This window comes from Bufo bufo, chromosome 2 (assembly GCF_905171765.1).
Source record: "Bufo bufo chromosome 2, aBufBuf1.1, whole genome shotgun sequence".
NCBI classification, from domain to species: Eukaryota; Metazoa; Chordata; class Amphibia; order Anura; family Bufonidae; genus Bufo; species Bufo bufo.
The window spans coordinates 323,639,079-323,660,580 of record NC_053390.1 but is presented as its reverse complement, the minus strand read 5'-3'; the positions used below and the strand labels follow the sequence as shown (position 1 = coordinate 323,660,580).

At 45.3% G+C, this 21,502-nt stretch overlaps 1 protein-coding gene across 3 annotated transcripts in view; it reads right to left on the bottom strand.

The window, feature by feature from the left end:
* Nucleotides 1-21,502, bottom strand: part of HSD17B3 (hydroxysteroid 17-beta dehydrogenase 3) — a 143,186-nt gene that overhangs the window by 41,191 nt on the left and 80,493 nt on the right. For all 3 annotated transcript variants that reach the window (XM_040420305.1, XM_040420303.1, XM_040420304.1), the window contains 2 exons: nucleotides 14,455-14,522; nucleotides 8,267-8,302 (listed from right to left, as the gene is read on the bottom strand). In XM_040420305.1, coding sequence (XP_040276239.1) covers nucleotides 8,267-8,302; nucleotides 14,455-14,522 — 104 coding nt within the window. The remainder of the gene's footprint in view (nucleotides 1-8,266; nucleotides 8,303-14,454; nucleotides 14,523-21,502) is intronic.

The window sequence follows — 21,502 nt, the reverse complement described above, 5'->3', positions numbered from 1 at the left end:
CGACCTGTCGAACCCGAACATCCAGGTGTCCGCTCAACTCTAGTTATGACCACCGTGCAATTCATCAGTGGTGGTCATGCTTGCACACTATAGAGTTGTCGTAACCATGGAAACGAGCAATGTATAATGTGATGGAAAAATAAATTCAGCCAGCAAAGGAGGCAATGTAAATAATACCAATACATTAGTAAGCAAAAGAAGTCTCTCCCTATGCGTAGCTTAAACAGAAATGGTGGTGACCGAGTGGGATTATGCTTTTAGGGTGTCAGAGGAACCCACTGATTCCTGGCTGTTTGTATCTGACGTCACTTGAGATGATGTTGAAGAGCGAGTTAACAGTTCCAGTATAGCTGTATTGTTGGTCAAAACACAACTGCTGGATGATGACAGTGGCAGCTCTGGCCTGTTGCTACGGCTGCTGCTACCACCAACCCTTCTTCTCCTGCTACTTGTGCCAGCTTAATCTCCAGAATGGTTTTAAAGTACTATATACTTCACTGCATTATATATGTTATTTGCTTACTCGTACATTACACCGCTTTGAGATTGAAATATTTGATCCACCTATTACTATAAGCCAGGGGTGGACACAGACAGCAGAGGGCCCCTGTGCAAAGAATGTGCCTGCCCCCTCCTCCACGCCAAATTAGCAACCTAACCTATTCTGTCCTAACATTACTTATAGCAATACAAAACATACAGGGTAAGGCTACTTTCACACCTGCGGCACTACGCTCCGGCGACCTGTCCCGCTGATTCTCTGCATTTTTGCCAGATTGTGGCCGGATCTCTGCCCCATTATAGTCAATGGGGCCGGCGGGCATTCTGTCTGCATCCAGCAGTGCTGGATCCAGTGAATTCCAGCAGGCTGTTCTCTGCTGGAACCAGTGGCGTAGGGATCGCCATAGCAACCATAGCAGTTGCTATGGGGCCCTACACCACTGGGGGCCCGTCCGGACCGCATTAATTTTAAATTTTTTATTAACACACAGTAAAAACACACAGGCAGCCAGGCCTGGGGGGAAGGCAAGGAGGAGTAGTCAGGTCAGGACTGGAGGCTGAAGCAGGCGGGCCCGGGGCGCACTGCCGCACGAGCAGAAGAAGAGGTAGGCAGTGGAAGGGGCCGGAACGGGGGCGTACCTGAGGGACGGAGGCGGAGCCAGGCACCAGAGCTGCAGTGCAGGAAAGATTTCCTCCTAGTAACTAGATTGGGAGGAGGAGGCGGACTCAGGCGGTGGAGGGAGCGGGGCCGGGCCGGGCCGTGGAGGGAGGGGGGGTTACCTGTTGTGGAGGGACTAGGGAGGGAGAGGAAGTGCAGCCGCACTGGCGCCAGTCAGATTCACGCTATCGCTATCTGATTCTGACTGCCCGAAACCAGTCTGAGGCTGAGCAGAGCAGGCGCAGCTCAGACTCAGAGTGAGAGAGAGGAACCATTACCTCACAGACACAGTCACGACTCACTAGTCCTACTCACTCCAGTCCAGACCAGTCCTCAGTCAGTGGTCTCCAGAGTTCAGACTCCAGTCTCTGTCCAGTCCAGTCCAGTGACAGTCCTGCCGTGCCACTGCCTCTCCAGTCTGTGCCTGCTGTCTGTGTGACTACAGTGACAGTGACTGTAAAAGTAAGTGATGTGATTCACTTGAATTTAAGGAAGTGAGATTATTGAGAACTTATGATGTCTGAGATAATCTAAATTCTTAAGTTAAAAAGAGCTGCCTGCAGACTCAGAGTGGGGCCCCCAAGTCCTCAGGATTCTCTTGGGGCCCAAGAGAAGCAAGGGGCGCCCTCCTTATCCTTGCAGGTCTGCAGGCAGCTCTTTTTAACTTCAGAATTCAAATCATCAGACTCTCACTAATTACTAATTACAGCACACACCCTGCGCCCTGGCCTGTAGTGTCCACCATCAGACAGGGGAGGGAAGAAACCCCAGAACTAGAGTGTGGCCCCAACACATTGGGGGGCACACTGACACTCTAGTTCTGGGGTTTCTTTTCTTCCCTCCCCTGTCTGATGGTGGACACTACAGGGGTGTGTGCTGTAATTAGTAAGTGAGAGTCTGATGATCTGATGTTAAAAAGAGATGCCAGCAGTGATAAGGAGGGCGCCCCTTCCTTCTTTTGGGGGGCACACTCTTATATGACAGACATAAAGGTACTTTTACATTTGCAGCAGGACGGATCCGGCAGGTTGTTCACCCTGTCGGATCCGTCTTGCTGCTATTTCGCTGGACTGCTGCTCCGTCCCCATTGACTATAATGGGGATGGGGGCGGAGCTCCGGCGCAGCACGGCACTGCGCGGTGAGAGGCCACCGGACGAAAAAGTCGGACTTGCAGTACTTTTCGGCCGCCAGCCTTTCACCGCACACTGCCGCGCTGCACTGGAGCTCTGTCCCCGTTCCCATTATAGTCAATGGGGATGGAGTGGCCGCAAGGCGAAATAGCGGCAGGACGGATCCAACAGGCTGAACAGCCTGTCGGATCCGTCCTGCCGCAAGTGTGAAACTGCTCATGGCGGTGGGAGATCTAGGATGGGTGTTTGGGTGGGAGCTCTGGAAGGGGTGGTGGGAGGTCCGATAGATATGTGGGGGCTGCGGGGGGCCTATAAATTTTTTTTGCTATGGGGCCCATGCATTTCTAGCTACGCCCCTGGCTGGAACACTAACTGCCAGAATCACTAACACAGAGGTGAAAGTAGCCTAATACAGGTCCACATACCTCTTCCATCCAGTGACGTCTCCTTTGATGTAGATGTTCTCTGTCCTCATCTTCTCCTTTCAGACCAGACCGCTATGATGATTTCTTTCAGCCATGTCTTCTCTCTGCAGAGTTTGACAGACATCTTAGTTTCCTACTTTTCCATTATCCTCCCACTTTCTGAACACCCCATCCTGCCACCCCCAATACTGTGCCCGCTGTGCTCCCTATACAAGTTACACACAGATAGTTCCCCTTCAATAATTATTGGCACACAGTGTCCTAAAAAATAACTGTGTCCAGGAAACAGTGTTCCTGACACTAATAGTGTAAACATAATGTTCCCCAAAAATAATTGCGCTAAGCTGATACCGTGCCAGGGTGCCCACCAAAGTAAAAGTGCTCCCCAAAGTCCCACGTAGTAGTAATAGTGCTCCTACAGTAATAATTTCACACTGTGTCCCAGAAGTAATAATGCTCCCATAGTGCTCATACTAGTATTCATGTTCCTCATAGTCCTTCAACTGTAATAAAGCACACTATAATGCCCACGGTAGTAATAATTCTCTTTATAATATGTTACAGTAAAAATAAAAATGCACGGTTGTGTGGCAGTATAAAAAATACCTCCTCTTAGTGCCCCCCTGTAGAGCAAATGTCCCCATAGTGCCCTCCTAATGTCTGCCAATGCCCCCTACTGTGTGCACAAAAACCCTCTTAGTGCCCCCAGTATAAAATACTCCTATATCGTGCCCCAATAGTGCGCCTCCCCTTGTCCCCATGGTGCCTGACAATTTGTCAGTATAAAATGCCCCCATAATTTGTGCCAGTATAATTTCTCTATATAATGACCCCAATAGTGCTCCTCTCACCCCTTTTCCATAGTGCCCCCCATGTGTGCCAGTATATAAGATAGGGTCCCCAATAGATGCCCCCATAGTGCTCCCCCCTTCTCCATAGTGCCCCCCATGTGTGCTAGTATATAAGATAGGGCCCCCAAAGTGCTCCTCCCCTCCATAGTGCCTCCCATGTCTGCCAGTATATAAGATAGGGCCCCAGAAGATGCCCCCATAGTGCTCCTTTCCCCCCTTCTCCCTAGTGCCCCCATGTGTGTCAGTATATAAGATTGGGTCCCCATAGTGCTCTTCCCTCTTTATAGTGCCCCTCATGTGTGCCAGTATACAAGATAGGGCCCCCATAGTGCTCCTCCCCCTCCATAGTGCCCCCCATGCCTGCCAGTATATAAAATAGGCAGGCCCCACATATGTCAATCGCTCAGGCCCCCCCCCCCCATATGTCACTTGCTTAGAACCCCCAGACTCAGGAGGACCCCCCCTAATATCAGTTGTTAATTATTTATTCAGGCATCCCCATATGCTCATTCAGGCCCCCCATATCGATGTGACAGACCCCCATCAGACCTCAGATCAGACTAAAAATTAATAATTAAACTTACGTCTCCTGCTCCGCTGCTCTCCATGTCCGCCGGGGTGTCCTGATGTAAGTGCTTGCCCTGCTGGTCTCCAACTGCCCGTGCTGCACAGTCACGTGACCTGACTGCATACAGCGTCAGGTCATAGTGCGCGCTGTACACAGTCAGGCTGGAGAAGACCAGGGTGGAAGCGGAGCTGGAGGGGTAAGTAAGCGCTTCTCTCCACCGCCACCACCTCTCTCTTGCATACTGGAGGGGGCCCATTCATACTAGTGAGCGCTTCTGGATGCGCTCACTAGTATGAATGGGCCCCCTCACACGCCAGGCCCCTGTGCAGATAAACCGGCTGCACAGGCGATATGTCGGCCCCTGCTATAAGCACTAGAAGGCTTGCCACTGAAATTGCCTGTAAGATATTCTTATTGATTTGAAAGCATATATATTTCTGACGGATCCAGTCTGTCTCTAATGTTTACTCATAGGAACCTCCCACCCATTTAACTACCTATAAAAGGAGGCCCCCAACTAGCCACTGTTGACCACTGAGGAAGGAGCACTGTGACTCCGAAACACGTTTGGTGACCCCCAACAGTGACACACGAAAGCCTCAAAGCACCATCTCCACATCTGTTCCTTTGAAAACTATCGTTTTTATTACTCCAGTCAGGCTCGATCAGCTGTAAAAAGCCGACTTCTACGATTCAAACAAGCCCGCTAGCAGGGAACTAGTAATCCTCTACCATCTACATCACGTGGGACGCCACGTATGACGTCAGGGACACGTGGGACGCCACGTGGGACATTCGATCCCTGAATCCAGTTACTGAGCACCAGAGAAGAGCTTCAGGAGTAGTAAAGTACTCAACTTCTGATTTTATGGCAATTTGATCCAGCGATATGGTGCACAAATAATCGCTGGGTGCATAAGCAACAGTTTATGGAGCCAAATCAATGACTATCCTGCCGGCTATTATTACTTTCTTCTTTTTTTCTGACTCCTCCCATACTGGAAATAACTGTCCGTTACTAACACGCAGTTATCTAACGCAGTGTACGACTCACTAACATCCGCATAAGCGGTGGATTAAAGATCTGTTGAACCATTAACAAGTTAGTACTAACCAATAGACATAACCCCTTTCCTTTCTGCTTGAAACAATTGTGCGACTCATTGACATCCGCACATTGGTGAATTATAGACCTGTTGGACTTCTAATAAGTCAGTACTAACTGCTGAACGAAACCTCTTCCCTTTCTACTTGATATTTAAAGGACTATTATTCCAGACCGGATAGGTCCTCTGCAGCCTTCTTGGCCTATGTTCTATGTTTTATGCTTTATGGTTTATGTACATGTGGTTTATGTACATGTGATATAGCCAACACCTGGTTGTCCAAACCATCACCTATCCACACTTTACATGCCATTTTTTTTATAATAAATGTACCTCATATTTTGAACTTAATGATGTTCTAGTGGTCAATGTAGAAACGGATATTTGAGTGCCCCCCTATCTATTTCTTATTTACTTGTGCCAGCTAAAGCAACACTGCCTGTTCCTTTTAAGGGCCCAGGCAACAGTCTGTTGGCTATAGTGTACAGTAATTGAATGAGTATTGTAACTATTTAACTAAGTATGAATTTGTCAGCAGTTGAACTAGATAAACATGCCTATATATTAGACCGCCTGTTGACCACGAGTCTGACGCACAGTAACTATGTATAACAGAACAGATAAGGTATGAAAGGCACAGCAGTTGAACAAGATGCACAGGGCAATTACACTCAGCCTGCACTGTCTCTGCAGTCTCCCTATGCTCTCCCTACATTGTCCAAAAACTCTCCCTATGATCTCCCTACACTGTCCCTGCACTCTCCCTATCCAATATTCTACAGTTAAAAGCTTTCTGAAACTGTAACTGACAGTTTTCATGCTATTATTCATCAAGCCACATGCCCAAGAGAGACTGTAAGCACAAAAGTTTGTGCACCTGTGAGACAGCAAGCAATGTGCCTATTAAAGATTGTAACCACTAAATCCTGTGCTGGTACATGTAACTGTCAAGCTCTGTGCCCAACTGTGACTGCAGTCACCAAGCTTCGTATCACTTTTTGTAACCATTACACATGTTGTCCTAACTGGAGTGTGTGCGCTTTATTGCAGCTGAAATGAATGGGAATTTATTGTCAAAGAGATATCAGAGATATTAGGGGGGGGGGGGGTAGAGTGACAGTGGAGATGCATATAAAACCTATTTGTACTGTGTATAACGTTACTATTCTGCTTTATCTAGGCATCCAGCAGTTCAACAGAACTGTTATTAAATCCTTCACTCTCTAAAGATAATAAGATGACTCCCAGTGTCTCCCAATAATAAGATTTGTTCCCAGTTCACAAGGCGGAATTGGTGCAGAGTCGCTGCAACTGCCCTTAACAGTCTTTAGCATGGTTATTTTCCCCAGCAGTACTCACTCAGACCACTGTACATTGTTTCTCAGGATCCAGGGAAGAAGGAACTGTATTTTCCCTTTTGCAAGATGGCACCCGCTTCTACTTCCTGTAAGGGGTACAGTTGGTTTCTCTGTCCTCCTGGGGACTTGTACTGAACACTTTAGTTCTTTCTGCTGCAAGAATGGTTCCTCTGTGGATGCTGGCTGTTTGGTTCCCTCCCCTATGCTGGGTGGATGTCTTCCTCTCAACACAGGATGACCAAATCCAAGATAGCCGATTAACCCCTGTTTTGCCACAGTGCAGCAACTGATGCAGATTCACACTCTCCAGCAGTAAGTAGATGCTATAAAGTCTCCTAAAGGGGGTTTTACAGATAGTGGGGGCCTTCCAGGCGCAAAAGTAGATCCTGTTTTGTGACGCCAAAATTGCAACGGGCGTCTCCTCCCAGGGCTTCTATATAACGCGTGCGTCCCAGGTGTAGGAAATCAATATTATATGATGTGGAAAAGGAGGAAAAGCAGATGGCAGAAGAAGGGCAGGAGAGCGCTGGGGTTGGAGAAGTGGGTATGCCAGAGCTAATTAATATTCAGTGTTTATGGTCAAATAACCTGCAGGAGATTGCAGGCAAGAACCGCAATGATATGCATATTGTCCCCCCAATCCAACCAAACCCCATACTAGCAACATCCCTTGTTTAAAGGTGCCGTGCGGCCATTAACAATGAAGACCGACTATACATTGCAGTCTTCATTATTACATGAAATCTGCGGGCTAATTGGCCACTCGGTTCTTCACTGGCACATGGCCACAACCCACCCACGGCACAGCCGCTCCATGTGGCCGTACCCTAAGGCAGAGTGGCCTGGGTATACCTGATTTATAGAGATTTGTGACAAATTCATTTGTAACAAATCAATTTTTTGGGCAAACTTCGGTGAAGCTGTCAAATGAAATTTTTCAAAACGTCACTCATCTCTATCCATAATGCAAAGAACTTTAGCCTTTCTGAGGGAAAATGGATAACCATATCTAGTACTAGAAATCAGTGCTGAACGAATCGAAGTATTCAAAATGGACTTCGATCTGAATTTCAGGAAGCCAAATTTCCTCCTGCTTTGTGGTAACAAGTTATACTTCATTTATTTGAGCGCAAAGAGGCCGCCATGGCCATCTTGCTTGAAGATCCCTTGCAAAATTGTGTGCGCGGTGACGCATGACTTCACCACGTCATCAAACACAGCGCGAGATCTTCAAGCAAGATGATTGTGGCAGACTCTTCGCGCTCAAATATAATATAAGACACTTCTTTCCCCCAAAAGAGAGGGAAAATGGCAGTGCTTCTTATAAAGTGACCACTAATGAGCGATTTCACTATAAATTTCATAATGTGCTCATTAGTATGCAGGAGGCGTGAAGAGCGGTGAGTCTAGCGCTGCTAGCGCTCACTTGTGCTCAACGCTCCCTGGTCTTCTTCCGGGCGAGTGCTGTGCTCTGTGCTGATATAGCTAAATATATTTGGTAAATATGGTAAAATAGAGAAGAAGGAGGGGAAAAAAAATTCAGGGTAATTTTGTGAAACACATTTTTGTTACATTTTTATGTAAAACATTTTTTTTTTATAATTTAATGTTAACAAATATTATGGATGCAAAAATAATAAAAATATTGTCCATATTATTTGCACATACCTTAACAGCAGAAAAGACATTGCAATTAATGAGATTCTATGGGGGAGACAGAAGAGAGAAATGTGTAATTGCTTTCTCATGTGACTTTTCATTTCTTCATACATTAGGGGTATTCCCATCTAAGACATTGATGGCATATTGCTAGGATGTGTCATCAATGTTAGACCCACTACTGCCTCCAGAACTTGTCCCCTAAAGTGATGGAGAAAACATGCTTGCATTGTGTGCCCTCCATTAACTGCTATGGGAATTCTTACAATAGCCAAGCATGCATGCTTGGCTATTTACAAAAGTCCCATAATGGTGACTGGAGAGAAAGTCGCTAAAGCCTGACCAACTATGGGACCGCTATGGGACTGCTGGACTCCCTTCACTTTAGGGGCCCCACTCTGGAGATAGGAATGGGTCCCAGGATGGGGACCTGCACATATCTGACACTGATAGCATATTCTGGCAATATACCATCAATGTCCCAGATATAGATAGTTGCAGAATATAAGTCTCTTGTAGTAATATACTATTTAATTATACGCATATAAAGCCATTATACTCTAGTGTACCTGATTGTGTATTAACACTATCGTTGAGTGAATCGAAGTAAATGAAGTGGACTTCGATCCGAATTTTAAGAAAAATTTGATTTGCCACTAAGCTGAATTTCCTCCAGCTTTGCGGTAACAAATTGACTTTTCTTGAAATGGCAGTAAAAATAAAACAATACATACTCACCTCATCCACTTGCACATGGAGAGGCCGTCATGGCCAACTTGATTGAAGAAAACGCACCAATTCTTGCGCACACTGCCATGTGAAGTCACCATGACATCATCACGTCAGCTCGCGCGAGACTTGGCATGTTTTCTTCAATCAAGATTGTCGTGACAGCCTGTCTGCAAGCAAATGGATGAGGTAAGTGCATATATTTTTTTTTAGCCTCAGATTAACTCCCTGTTAGGCTGAAAGTGGCCCTCTGTGGCATCTGAGGGGTTCAATGACGTGGGGTGGCGCGATCTTCATTCCCCGTCATTTCATCTGCTCCATACAATAGAATGCGATTTGTGACAAAGTAATTCGTCATTAATCAAATTATTTTGTAAACTTCGAATCGAATTTTGGCAAACTTCGTACATCTCTAATTCAAACATCCAATAGCAATTAGCAATAGATACCCTTATCTATTAGCATTTTTTGCTGGTGAAATAAATTCCACAGAATTGAAGACAAGTGAGTGCTGCGGTTTCTTCATATATGACGCATCCAAGGGGGTACTCCAGACTGGCTCCCAACATGGCTGGCACCACCACAAGATAAGGCTTTAATTTTTCCGCTGTGCTGCTATACGCATTTTTTTCTACCCTAATAATATGACATGTGCATATACAATATCGTAGGGCCCTTGTGTATTGCTAATACTATTACAATATTGATATACAGTATTAAAAAAAACAAATAATAGCATAATATGATGCACAAAGAGCACACATCTTATCACATTAAAATTTTTAAGAAGCCTAGAGAGCCCATATTTACCGTGATTCTACATATGTGGGCTTTTTTTTTTTGTTTGTCTAGAACATTGCATTCAGCAACCTTACTATTGTATTTAGCTAGTGAGTGAGTCACCAATCATTGATTGATGCAGAATTAGGGCTCATGCACACGGAAGCGGACCCATTCCTTTGAATGAGTCCGCAATCTGGGAGATGCAGTGCGGAACGGAGGCACGGATCGGAAGCCCACGGAAGCACTACGGAGTAGTCGGATGCAGATCGCGGACCCCATTCAAGTGAATGGTTGCGCAATCCGCATGCGGCGGCCCCACTGTCGGTGCACGTGCATTGTGAACAACAATTTGCAGTCCGCAGCACGAGCCGGGCCGGCACACGTTTGTGTGCATCAGGCCTTAAAAGGTATACTGGTTTCATAATAAAATTATTTTATCTGCCCACTTGCCCAGAGGACTGCATGTTTTTGCCTCATATACCTGTTTTTCATGGGCTTTCAGCACTTTCCTTGTGTCTTTCTCAGCATCACTGCATCCTGGCAGAATATTTACAAGCAGAACTTCCTGTTTTTGCTAGCTTCCTGCTGGGTTTTTTAAGCAAATCCAGCATGCTTTGCTTTGTAATGTTTCACAGGACTCACTTTGCCCTTACTAATATAAAGAGGGGAGATCTAGAGGTGTGACTACTGCAGAACCAACAGTGTTGCAGGTGAAAAAAGCCCTGTGGAACATTACAGAGCAAAGCATGCTGGGTTTAGTTAGAAAACTCAGCAGGAAGCTAAAAAAAAAAAAGGAAGTTCTTCTTGTAAACAGGCAGGAAGAAGTGAAGCTGAGAAAAGAGGAAGGTAAGTTCAGACATGAAAAAACATTTATATGGGGATCAATATGCAATGTTTAGGGTACTACCCTATGGACAGATAAAAAATGTAATTATGTTGGAGAACTCTTTTAATGCTGGGGCTGCATGGTGACCTTGGAATGACACTCATTGCAGGACCAAATATTGCTGTGTATCAGTGCAGCCATTGCATTGAATCAGTTCAGATCATAAGTTGACTCCCAAGTTTACGCAGCTACAGAATTGCAATAAATTCAGCAGTATTTGTTTTTTTCCAATTCTGGGGTCACAGTTGCCAACTTGGAAGTTGCAGGGCACAGGGAGATGAGCGCTTCCATTGCGCTCATCTCCATAGTCATCTGTATTGCCGTCCCCAGGACAGTGATACAGATGCCTGTGCTAGTGCAGCGGGGCAGGGGAGGGAGAGGCGTGTCCCTTCCCCTTCCTCTCATAGGCTGCCGGCCTAGTGCCTGCAGCCAAGCAGAGGCCGGCGCAGGCGGCGCGATGACGTTATCGTGCCACCTGAGCCGTACAGCGTGGGACACAGGCCGGAAAAGGCCTGCATCGCATCGCTGACATGGAGATAAGTGTTTTTTTATTTTATATGTACAATAGTTTTATAGGCACATTAGGGGGGCTATTGTTACTGGCACATTGGGGGGGCTCTAACTTCTTGTTACTAGGCTGGCACATGATGGGGGGCTCTTATTACTGGCACATGATGGGGGGCTCTAGTTACTGGCACATGATGGGGGGGGCTCTTGTTACTGGCACATGACGGGGGGGCTCTTGTTACTGGCACATGATGGGGGGCTTATTACTGGCACATGATGGGGGGCTTATTACTGGCACATGATGGGGGGCTTATTACTGGCACATGATGGGGGGCTTATTACTGGCACATGATGGGGGGCTCTTGTTACTGGCACATGATGGGGGGATCTCATTACTGGCACATGATGGGGGGCTCTTGTCACTGGCATGTGATGGGGGCTCTTGTCACTGGCATGTGATGGGGGGCTCTTGTCACTGGCATGTGATGGGGGGCTCTTATTACTGGCACGTGATGGGGGTCTTATTACTGGCACGTGATGGGGGGCTCTTATTACTGGTACGTGATGTGGGCTTTTATTACTGGCACATGATGGGGGGGCTCTTGTTACTGGAACGTGATTGGGGGGGCTCTTGTTACTGGCACATTATTGGGGGCACTTATTACTGGCACATTATTGGGGGCACTTATTACTGGAACATTATTGGTGGGCACTATAGGGGCATCTGAGGCCACAAAGAAGGGGTATTTTATATGGGGGGCATTTTATACTGGGACACATTATGGTGGGTAGTATGGGGAAGGGGGAGAGGAGTACTATAGGGTCATCTACGGGGGGCACTAAGAAGGGGTATTTTATACTTGCAAATTATGGGGGACACTGAGGACATCTACTGGGGCACTATATATGGGGCATTTTATACTGGTACATTATGGGGGGCACTAGGAGGAAGGGGGGAGAGGAGCACTATGGGGACATTTACTGGGAGCACTATATAGGAGTATTTTATACTGACACATTATGGGGGCACTATGGGGACATTAGCTCAACTGGGGGCATTACAAGGGGGTATTTTTTGCACTGTCACATTATAAGGTGAATTATTTCTACGGGGGGGGCATTATGGTGGGCTTTATTACTCCCCCATGGTATGACCCCTTAGTAGCAGCACCAGCCTCTCCCTGCTCTGCTATTCCTCTGCCCCTTCTCCAAATCCTTATTATGAAATCTTTCTCATTAGGATAAAACACATCAGCTCCACCGAGCCCCCCAGCCAAGTGTTGAAGTGGTGTCCGAGATCCCCAAAGGCCAAGCCAAGTAATTGTAAGTTTTCATGCGAAATATGTTTATGTTATACACATATAGCATACACTGTGCCACACAATATACAGTATACCTCTACACTGTGCCACACAATATACAGTATACCTCTACACTGTGCCACACAATGTACAGTATACCTCTACACTGTGCCCCACAATATACAGTATACCTCTACACTGTGCCACACAATATACAGTATACTTCTACACTATGCCACACAATATACAGTATACCTCTACACTGTGTACTCTGTTCTATAAGCACCATTGTTTTGTGGCGGCAGACAGAAAATAATCTGGAAGTGCCCCTCCCGAGACCAGGCTCTGGATCCGCCACTGGTCTGGACCGCTCACAGAAGTGTACATTTCTTCTAAACTGTAATCTGTATCCTCTGACCTGCAGAAATCAGCACTCGCTCGGTAACAACTAACAGGCAGTGCCTGTAGGCTGTAGTCTGGCTCTGTTACCGAAGCTAGCTGAGTGGTGTAAGGTTAAGGTACTAGTAGAGATGAGCGGCCGCTGAATCCTGATTTAAAGTTAAAGTTACTGCAGGATATGGATTACAGTTTAGAAATTTACACACCTGTAAGTGGCGGGGAGGGAGATCTGTGAATGACACTGTTATAGGGAGGGGGGTCTGTGGATGACACTGTTATAGGGAGGGGGATCTATGGATGACACTGTTATAGGGAGGGGGATCTGTGGATGACACTGTCATGGGTGGATCTGTGGATGACACTATCTTGGGGTGGATCTGTGGATGACACTGTCATGGGGTGGATCTGTGGATGACACTGTCATGGGGTGGATCTGTGGATGACACTGTCATGGGGTGGATCTGTGGATGACACTGTAATGGGGTGGATCTGTGGATGACACATATAGCATAAGATGCTATATACGGTATGTGTCATCCTCAGATCCCCCTCCATAACAGTGTCATCCACAGATCCCCCTTCCCCCCATAGCAGTGTCATCCACAGATCCCCTCCCTATAACAGTGTCATCCACAGGCAACTAGGACATGTTAAAATCTGAGTAATTATTTATTTTTAACCACAGACAGCAGGAATTTTCTTCCCTGTTGCGGTTTTAGGTATTAGGTAAAGTATTGCAGCATTTCTAAGCATACTTGTGTAAATGTATCGTTGTTATAGCTGCCCCCCCTACTTTTGTCCTGGCCCCCAGTGTGCCCCCCCAAAATTTGAAAGCTAGAGACGCCACTGCACACAGGTACTCAATATGTTGCTGTTTGAGCTCATGCACACAAGTGTATTTTTTTGTCCACATCTAATCTGCCTTTTTTTCAGATCGGATGCGGACCTATTCACTTCAATGGGGCTGCAAAAGATGTGCACAGCACACCATGTACTGTCTGCATCCATATGTCTGTTCCACGGCACCTACAAAAAACATATCTGGCTATGGCTATGTGCATGAGACCTTAAATTGTTATTCTGATGATAGTTTCATTGTATAATGATGAGCTCTGATATACTTTGTATTTCAATTCATCTCTTTTTTCAAGATCTCTGCTTGCTGTGACTGAATGTGTTCATAGGCTGAAAACCTACCCTGATCATTTCCAATTGACACAGTTAATAACTAGTTACAAAAGAGAGTGACATTGCCCGACATTGTGACCTCAGTGACTAACCATTATCAGGTCAGGTTTTTAAATTTGTTTTTGGGGGAGGGAAATGTAAACAATAAATAATTGCATTCAATGACAGCAAACAGACATATTAAAATGGTGAACAATTGGAACACAGGGCAAGTTTCATAATCACTATTACAATAATATGTTTCGATTATAAAAAAAAAAGTGAAGAGAATATAGAAGAAACAATAACACGTGAACAGAATCTTCTATGTTCGTATCGGTGACATTAACCAGGAATCAGAAAAGTCATTCTACATTGTTTTGGCCAATCCGAAAATAAGTATTGTACACATTTAAATACTGTACCTCATCATTGTCTGGAGCAGCAAGAAAACAGCAAGGATCAGGACTGTGGAGCATCCCAACATTATTAACTAACAGTGAGGGAAAAAAAGATAAAGAATGTTGAATTTTACATACCTGATGTTCATTGGTATAGAAGATACTGAGCAAATCTATAACAATAGAATAAACCTATTCATGCAAAGACTTCAGTACTAGGGTATAGTCACAGGACAGGTTTATAAGAGGATTTCAGCAAAATATAGCTTAAGAGCTCATACAGAGGATCATATTTTGCATCCATGTCTGATGCACATTTTTTATGTTTCGCACACAAACCCATTGATGTCTATAGGTCAGAAAAAAACATTGTGCTGTCTGTAAACATATGTCTGTTCTGCAAATTATAGAACATGTCCTATTCTTGCAGAAAAAAATAGTCATTTCTAGTCATGAGAATGAGAAAAATGAGGATTGCACATGGAATGTATCCGTGGTTGGCGGGTCAGCTGCAGGCCACAATACGGATATGTTTTTCTGCATTTAAAACTGCTTAAAGGGACAGCCTGTAAGAGCATATAAAGTGACATATATTCTTCTATTCAGTAGTATTCACTTCACTGGGCGGCTTTTTTTCGCCCGACGCAGTGAAATCCCGCGCATGGCCAGTACTATCTTCTACTGGAGCTGGAGGGTGTCGGGGACCTTATCCGGCGCAGGCACGCAGCGACGAGATGAGGATGATGCCAGGAAGATAGTACTGGCCATGCGCAGGATTTCACCACGTCGGGAGAAAAAAAAGCTGCCCAGTGCAGTGAATACTAATGAGCTGGGCGGCACTAGGAGACGGCAGTTGGGGCGCTGCTGGGCACACAACTGAATGAGGGACAAAAAGTAAGGTAATTTGCATATTGATAAAAACACCTTTTATAAGTAAAGGAAAGGCAGCGAGGGGTGATAATGGCATAGTTTCATTTTAAGACCAATAGAAGAATATATGTCACTTTATATTCTCTAACGGCCTGTCAGTGTCCTTTTAATCATAGTCTCTCCTTTTTTTAAAATTAAAATCCGGATAAGAGTCCATTCACACATCCGCAAAATGGGTCTCTCCTCTCTCCCACGGCGTTTCGTTTGTGGCAAAACTGACTCATGCCCTTCATTCTCTGGGTCAGTACGATTATAACGATACCCCATATGTGAAGGAACAGGTGCGGACCCATTCATTTTCAAAGGCGCCGGAATGTGCTGTCCGCATCCGCATTTGGGGAACCGCACTTCCGGATTCGCACTTCCGTTCCACAAAAAAATAGAACATGTCCTATTCTTGTCCGCAATTGAGGACAAGAAAGGGTATTTCTATGAGAGTGTCAGCGATGTGTGGTCCGCAAAATGCAGAACGCACATTGCCGGTGTCCGTGTTTTGCAGATCCGCAAAACACATACGGACGTGTGAATGGACCCTAATGGGAAGAAATAAATAACCATGTTCATATTTAGCTGTTTCCAAGCAGAGACTAGAACGGGTAGTCACATGCTGATTGGCTCTATTGAATAAGGCTACCCCGCGTACATAGTGGGAGTGCAAGCTTCTAACGATCTCTGATCTTTGCAAGCAGCGTTTTTCTGTCCGCCATGTGATGGCGGGCAAGACGGATCTGTCATGACAAACAATGTAAGTGAATGGTTGCATTATCATGACGGAAGCGTTTTTGCTGATCCATGACGGATACAGCAAAAACGCTGGTGTGAAAGTAGCCTAAACAGAAGAATCATAATTACCTGCTCCCCTCTACTCTTGTCTTCTGGGCTGCCTCCTCTGTGTCCATGTTACGGTCCCTACAGAGTTGAAATCCAGGATAACATGGGCATGGTCACATGCACTACTGCAGACAATGACTGGCTTCAGAGGTAAAGTTCTGCTTGTGGCCACACCACTAAAAACTGAATATTCTCAGAGAAACCCATAGGATACCGAAGGTTTATTCGTTTTTGCTTTTTCATTTTTCTTCCCTATCTTCCTTGGGCCATAACTTTTTTATATTTCCATTCACATAGCTGTATGAGCGTTTATTTTTTGTGGAACAAGTTGTACCTTTTAATGCCACCACTAATTATGGCAAAAAATGTAGTGGGAAGCGGTAAAAATTCCAAACGGGTTGGAATTGGAAAAAAAAATAAATTCCTCCACCGTTTTATGGATTTTGTTCCCACAGCGTTTCGTTTTTCTGGCAAAACTGACCGATGCCCTTCATTCTCTGGGTCAGTACGATTACAAATATACCCCATATGTGAAGGTTTTTTATAGCTAGTGTAAAAATTTATTTTAACTTTGATAAAAAAAATCTTTTTTTTTTACATCACCATATTCTGACCCCATACATTTTTTATATTTATGTCTACTGAGCTGCGGAACAATCCGTAGATTTTATTGATACCATTTTGGAGTGTGCATGACTTTTTCATCATATTTTACTACATTGTTTTGGGTAAGAGAAGCAATGAAAAAATGGCAAATCGCCCATTTTTAACCTTTTTACCGTTACGCTATTCACCATACTGGAAATTTTTTTTATATTTTAATATGGTCGCGGTGATACCCATGATGTTTATATTTATTGTTATTTAGGTATTTATATATATATTTTTTTATTTTTTTATATCTTTTTTTACTTTTTTTTACTTTTAGTGATGATTTTGAAGCTCATATATGAACCTATAGATTAAATTTTTAAATTTTTCACTTAGTACTATCAGGGATTTTTTAAATGGGTTTTGGACTAAAAATTGCTAATTTCTTATCCTGGCCTGCCATCTCGTGGCCAAAATAAGAATTGCAGCATGAACACTATAAGCCTCGTCAGCGAGCGGGCACCATGTTCGCACATCCCTCCAGCGCCGTACATGTACAGCGCTGGTAGCGATGGGGTTAAGAGTATTCGAGGATTTTACTATGCATGGCCTATCCTCATTCAACCCATTCCCCTGTCGATGATCTGTTTCAGAGTAGCTCTATCAAAGACTTCCAAAGTGTGTACAGACATAAAATACAGTATAGCTATCTGTGGAGCTGGGAGAATGATGTATGATATCTCCCAAAATTGCTTTTCACCTTAACCCCTTAAAGACAGCCTATTTTCATTTTTACATTTTTTTTATTTTCCTCCCCACATTCCAGTAGCCATAACTTTTTTATTTTTCCATTCCATAACCATATGAGGGCTTTAATTTTTGCAGGACAAGATGCATTTCTTAATGCCACCATTTAACCCTTAGGATACCGGAGGTTTTTTTTTCGTTTTTGCGTTTTCATTTTTCTTCCCTATGTTCCTTGAGCCATAACTTTTTTATATTTCTGTTCACGTAGCTGTATGAGGGCGTATTTACCGCTCACCCATGACAGCACCACGAGAGAGGATGGATCCGCCCCCAAAGAGGAAGCCTGCGGCACAAAAAGGCGGAGACTCCTCTCTGCCCTCAGTATAGTTTCCTGTCTTTGAGGGGAAGCCTGTGGTTCGTCCTCCTCTCCCTAGGCTGCCCTGTCACCTGCGGCCCCTCCGTTCTTGTGCTGCACGCTGTGCGCGCGGAGGGGGGGGGGGTGAGCAGAGGCATTGCGCTTGGTGTTCCTGAGCGCTGGAGGGCACGATGCTTCGGTGCGATAGCAAGCACCAGTAAACATCCGTCGGCGCAGAGGACAAAAGATCCGGCCAGGGGGAGGAGTCTTAGCTCCGCTCACGTAATCCACCACTTCTGGGTTGAGAGTGAGGCCTGGAGCGCACGGATGCGCGGCGCATCACGTGCGGGGGTGTGTGGTTAAAAGCCGCTGGAACCCGGAAATGGCTGCTGGCGTTTGCAATACACAGAGGGCTGACAGTGTCTGGAGACAAGAGCTGCAGCATGGAGGAAGAAAGGAAAGAGACTATGGAGGACCCGTGGCCAACCCGACCTCGGTACCAGGGAGGGGTGAGAGGCTTGTGTAGCCACATGTTGTATGACCATCTTTTGATGTACAAATGTATATGTGTCTTTGCAGGAAAAACATAAAAAAGCAGTTTCTAAAAGATGTCACAAAGAATGTGCCTTATGCAAATGTTCTCTGGCTTCTGAACATAGCAAGAGGTTATGCCAACAATGCATAGATAAAACGGTGGCTGAGGAGACTCCATCCTTTTATAGTTGTCTACAGAATTTTGTAACAGCTGAGATTAACGCTTCTCTATCCTCCAAGAAGCCTGATAGTTCCAGAGAAGCTAAATCTAAGAAAAAGGAAAAAGAGTTTAAGGAGGTTTCTTCAGGCTCAGATGAGGGGGAGGAGGTCCAGTCTTTCTGTTTGGACTCGGACTCTTCGTCCCTCTCCTCAGATTCAGATAATAATGAAATTAAGAGAGCTTTCTTTCCCGTGGAGGATGTGGATAAACTCTTGAAAGCAATCAAAGCAACCATGGGAATAGAAGACGTAAAAGAGGCTAGATCGGTGCAGGATATTATGTTTGGAGGGCTGCAGACAAAACAGTCTAGGTCGTTCCCTTTGCATAAAAATGTATCAGCCTTAATTAATGAAGAATGGTGTAAACCAAACAAGAGTCTTTATTTCAAAAAATTTAAAGAGGAAATATCCTTTTTCTGAGGACGTAGCCGCTATCTGGAATAAAGCACCAAAGATTGACTTGGCCATATCTAAGGAAGCTAAGAAGTCGGCTCTACCATTCGAAGACATGGGGTCCTTAAAGGATCCCTTAGATAAAAAAGCTGAGGGGTTCTTGAAAGGAGCTTGGGAAGCCTCGACGCCTTCCTTGAGACCTTCCATCGCTTCAACCTGTACTGCCAGATCCCTTATTATGTGGTTGTCAGATCTAGAGGAACAGATAAAGAACAAGAGCCCTAGAGAGGACCGTTTAGCTAGTCTTCCTACTATTAAAAAGGCGGTAGATTTTTTAGCGGACGCATCTATTAGATTGTCCGCCCGCGCGGCAGGACTAGCTAACTCCTTGTAAGGGTAACTCCTTGTAAACTTGGAAGGGTGACCTACAGTCTAAGAAAAGACTATGTGCAGTACCTTGTGAAAGGAGAGTATCTATTCGGACCAGCTCTGGATGACCTGCTACATAAGGCTGCTGACAAAAAGAAAAAATTTCCTACACAGGGCGCCTTTTTTTCCAGGGAAAGGTCCAACCGATCCTTTCGCTCCTTCCGTTCCTTTCGGAGTAACAGAGAAAATGTAAAGGAAGAAAAGGAAGAAAAGTCTTACAAACCAAGATCCCGGAGAGAAGGAACAAGAGGTTTTTTCTGCCTGCATGGACCCAGATTTCCAGCAGCCCTTGGATTCTGGACACATTAAAAGAGGGATTAAAGCTGGAATTTCATTTAAATCCTCCTTCAAGATTTGTGATTACGGAAGCAGCACAAAAAGATGGAGGGGCGATCAGGTCAGAAGTGCAGTCATTAATAGAAAAGAAGGTCCTAGGGGCAGTCCCAAAGCATCAAGGAGAGCGGTTGTATTCCTCTCTATTTTTAGTAAAAAAGCCAGGACGCCTATCTCCATGTTCCGATCCATCAGGATTATCAGAAATACCTGAGATTTGCAGTTCAGATGGAAGGGGTATTGAAACACTGGCAGTTTCAGGCGCTCCCATTTGGTTTAGCAATGGCCCCCAGAGTCTTCACCAAGGTGATAGCGGAAATGTCAGCTCACATCCGGGAAAAGGACATATTGTTTATACCTTATCTCGATGATTTCTTGATTGTGGCAAAAACAGAGAAAGCTTGCGAGTTGGCAGTCTTGGAAGTAATCCGCATCTTGAAGAAGCTGGGTTGTATTCTGAACGACAAGAAGTCAAAGCCAAGGCCTATTCAACGTCAGCAGTTCCTGGGCCTAATCTTAGACTCCAGATACCAGAAGTGTTTTTTGACAGAAAAGAAGATAGCCGGTATACGACAGAAGATCCAAAATTTAATAGATCATCCCCGGATCACCTTGAGAAAAGGTATGTCGATCCTGGGGAGCTTAACTTCCTGCATCCCAGCTGTCACTGGGGCACAATTCCATACAAGAGAGCTGCAGTGGGAGATTCTGGAGACTTGGCAGAAGGGGAGTCGTCCTCTAGATATGAAATTCACAATATCTTCCCAGACCTTACTCAACCTAAGGTGGTGGTTCAAGACAGACAATTTAAATCAAGGTCTTCCTTGGCTAAAGAACGAGATTGTTTGACAACAGACGCAAGTCCATGGGGCTAAGGGGCCCACATTCTGAAGTTATCTTTTCAGGGACGTTGGGAGGGAAGCTTAATAAAGGCTTCCTCCAACATAAAGGAGCTCATGGCAGTGAAAGAAGCAATTCAGGAAGCTCTTCCACTATGTGTAGGCAAGGATCTAAGAATTATGTCCGACAATACAACAGTTGTTTCCTACATAAACAAGCAGGGGGGGACCAGGTGTCAGGACCTAATGCTAAGTTACATCCTCCAGATGGTAGAGGGCAAATGCAGGTCTATTTCAGCAGTTCACATCAGGGGGAAGGAAAATATCCAGACAGACTTTCTGAGTCGCCATCAGGGCCGGACTGGCCTGCCGGGATACCGGGAAATTTCCCGCTAGGCCGGCAGGCCTGAGTGCCGCAAGGCCGCGGCCCTGGTGACAAGTGGGGGCGGCTGGCGGCAGGGCACAGCAGCAGGAGATGAGCACTTCCATTGTGGAAGCGCTCATCTCCATAGTCATCTGTATCGCCGTCCTCAGGACGGCGATACAGATGTCTATGCTGCGGCAGGGGAGGGAGAGGTGTGTCCCCTCCTGTTCCTCTGATAGGCTGCCGGCCTAGTGCTGGCAGCCTATCAGAGGCCGTTGCAGGCGGCGCGATGACGTCATCGCGCTGCCTGAGCTGTATAGCGAGGGACACAGGCCGGAAGAGGCCTGCATCGCATCGCTGGAGGTAAGTATAAGTGTTTTTTTTTTTATATATACAGTACAGACCAAAAGTTTGGACACACCTTCTCGTTCAAAGAGTTTTCTTTATTTTCATGACTATGAAAATTGTAGATTCACACTGAAGGCATCAAAACTATTAATTAACACA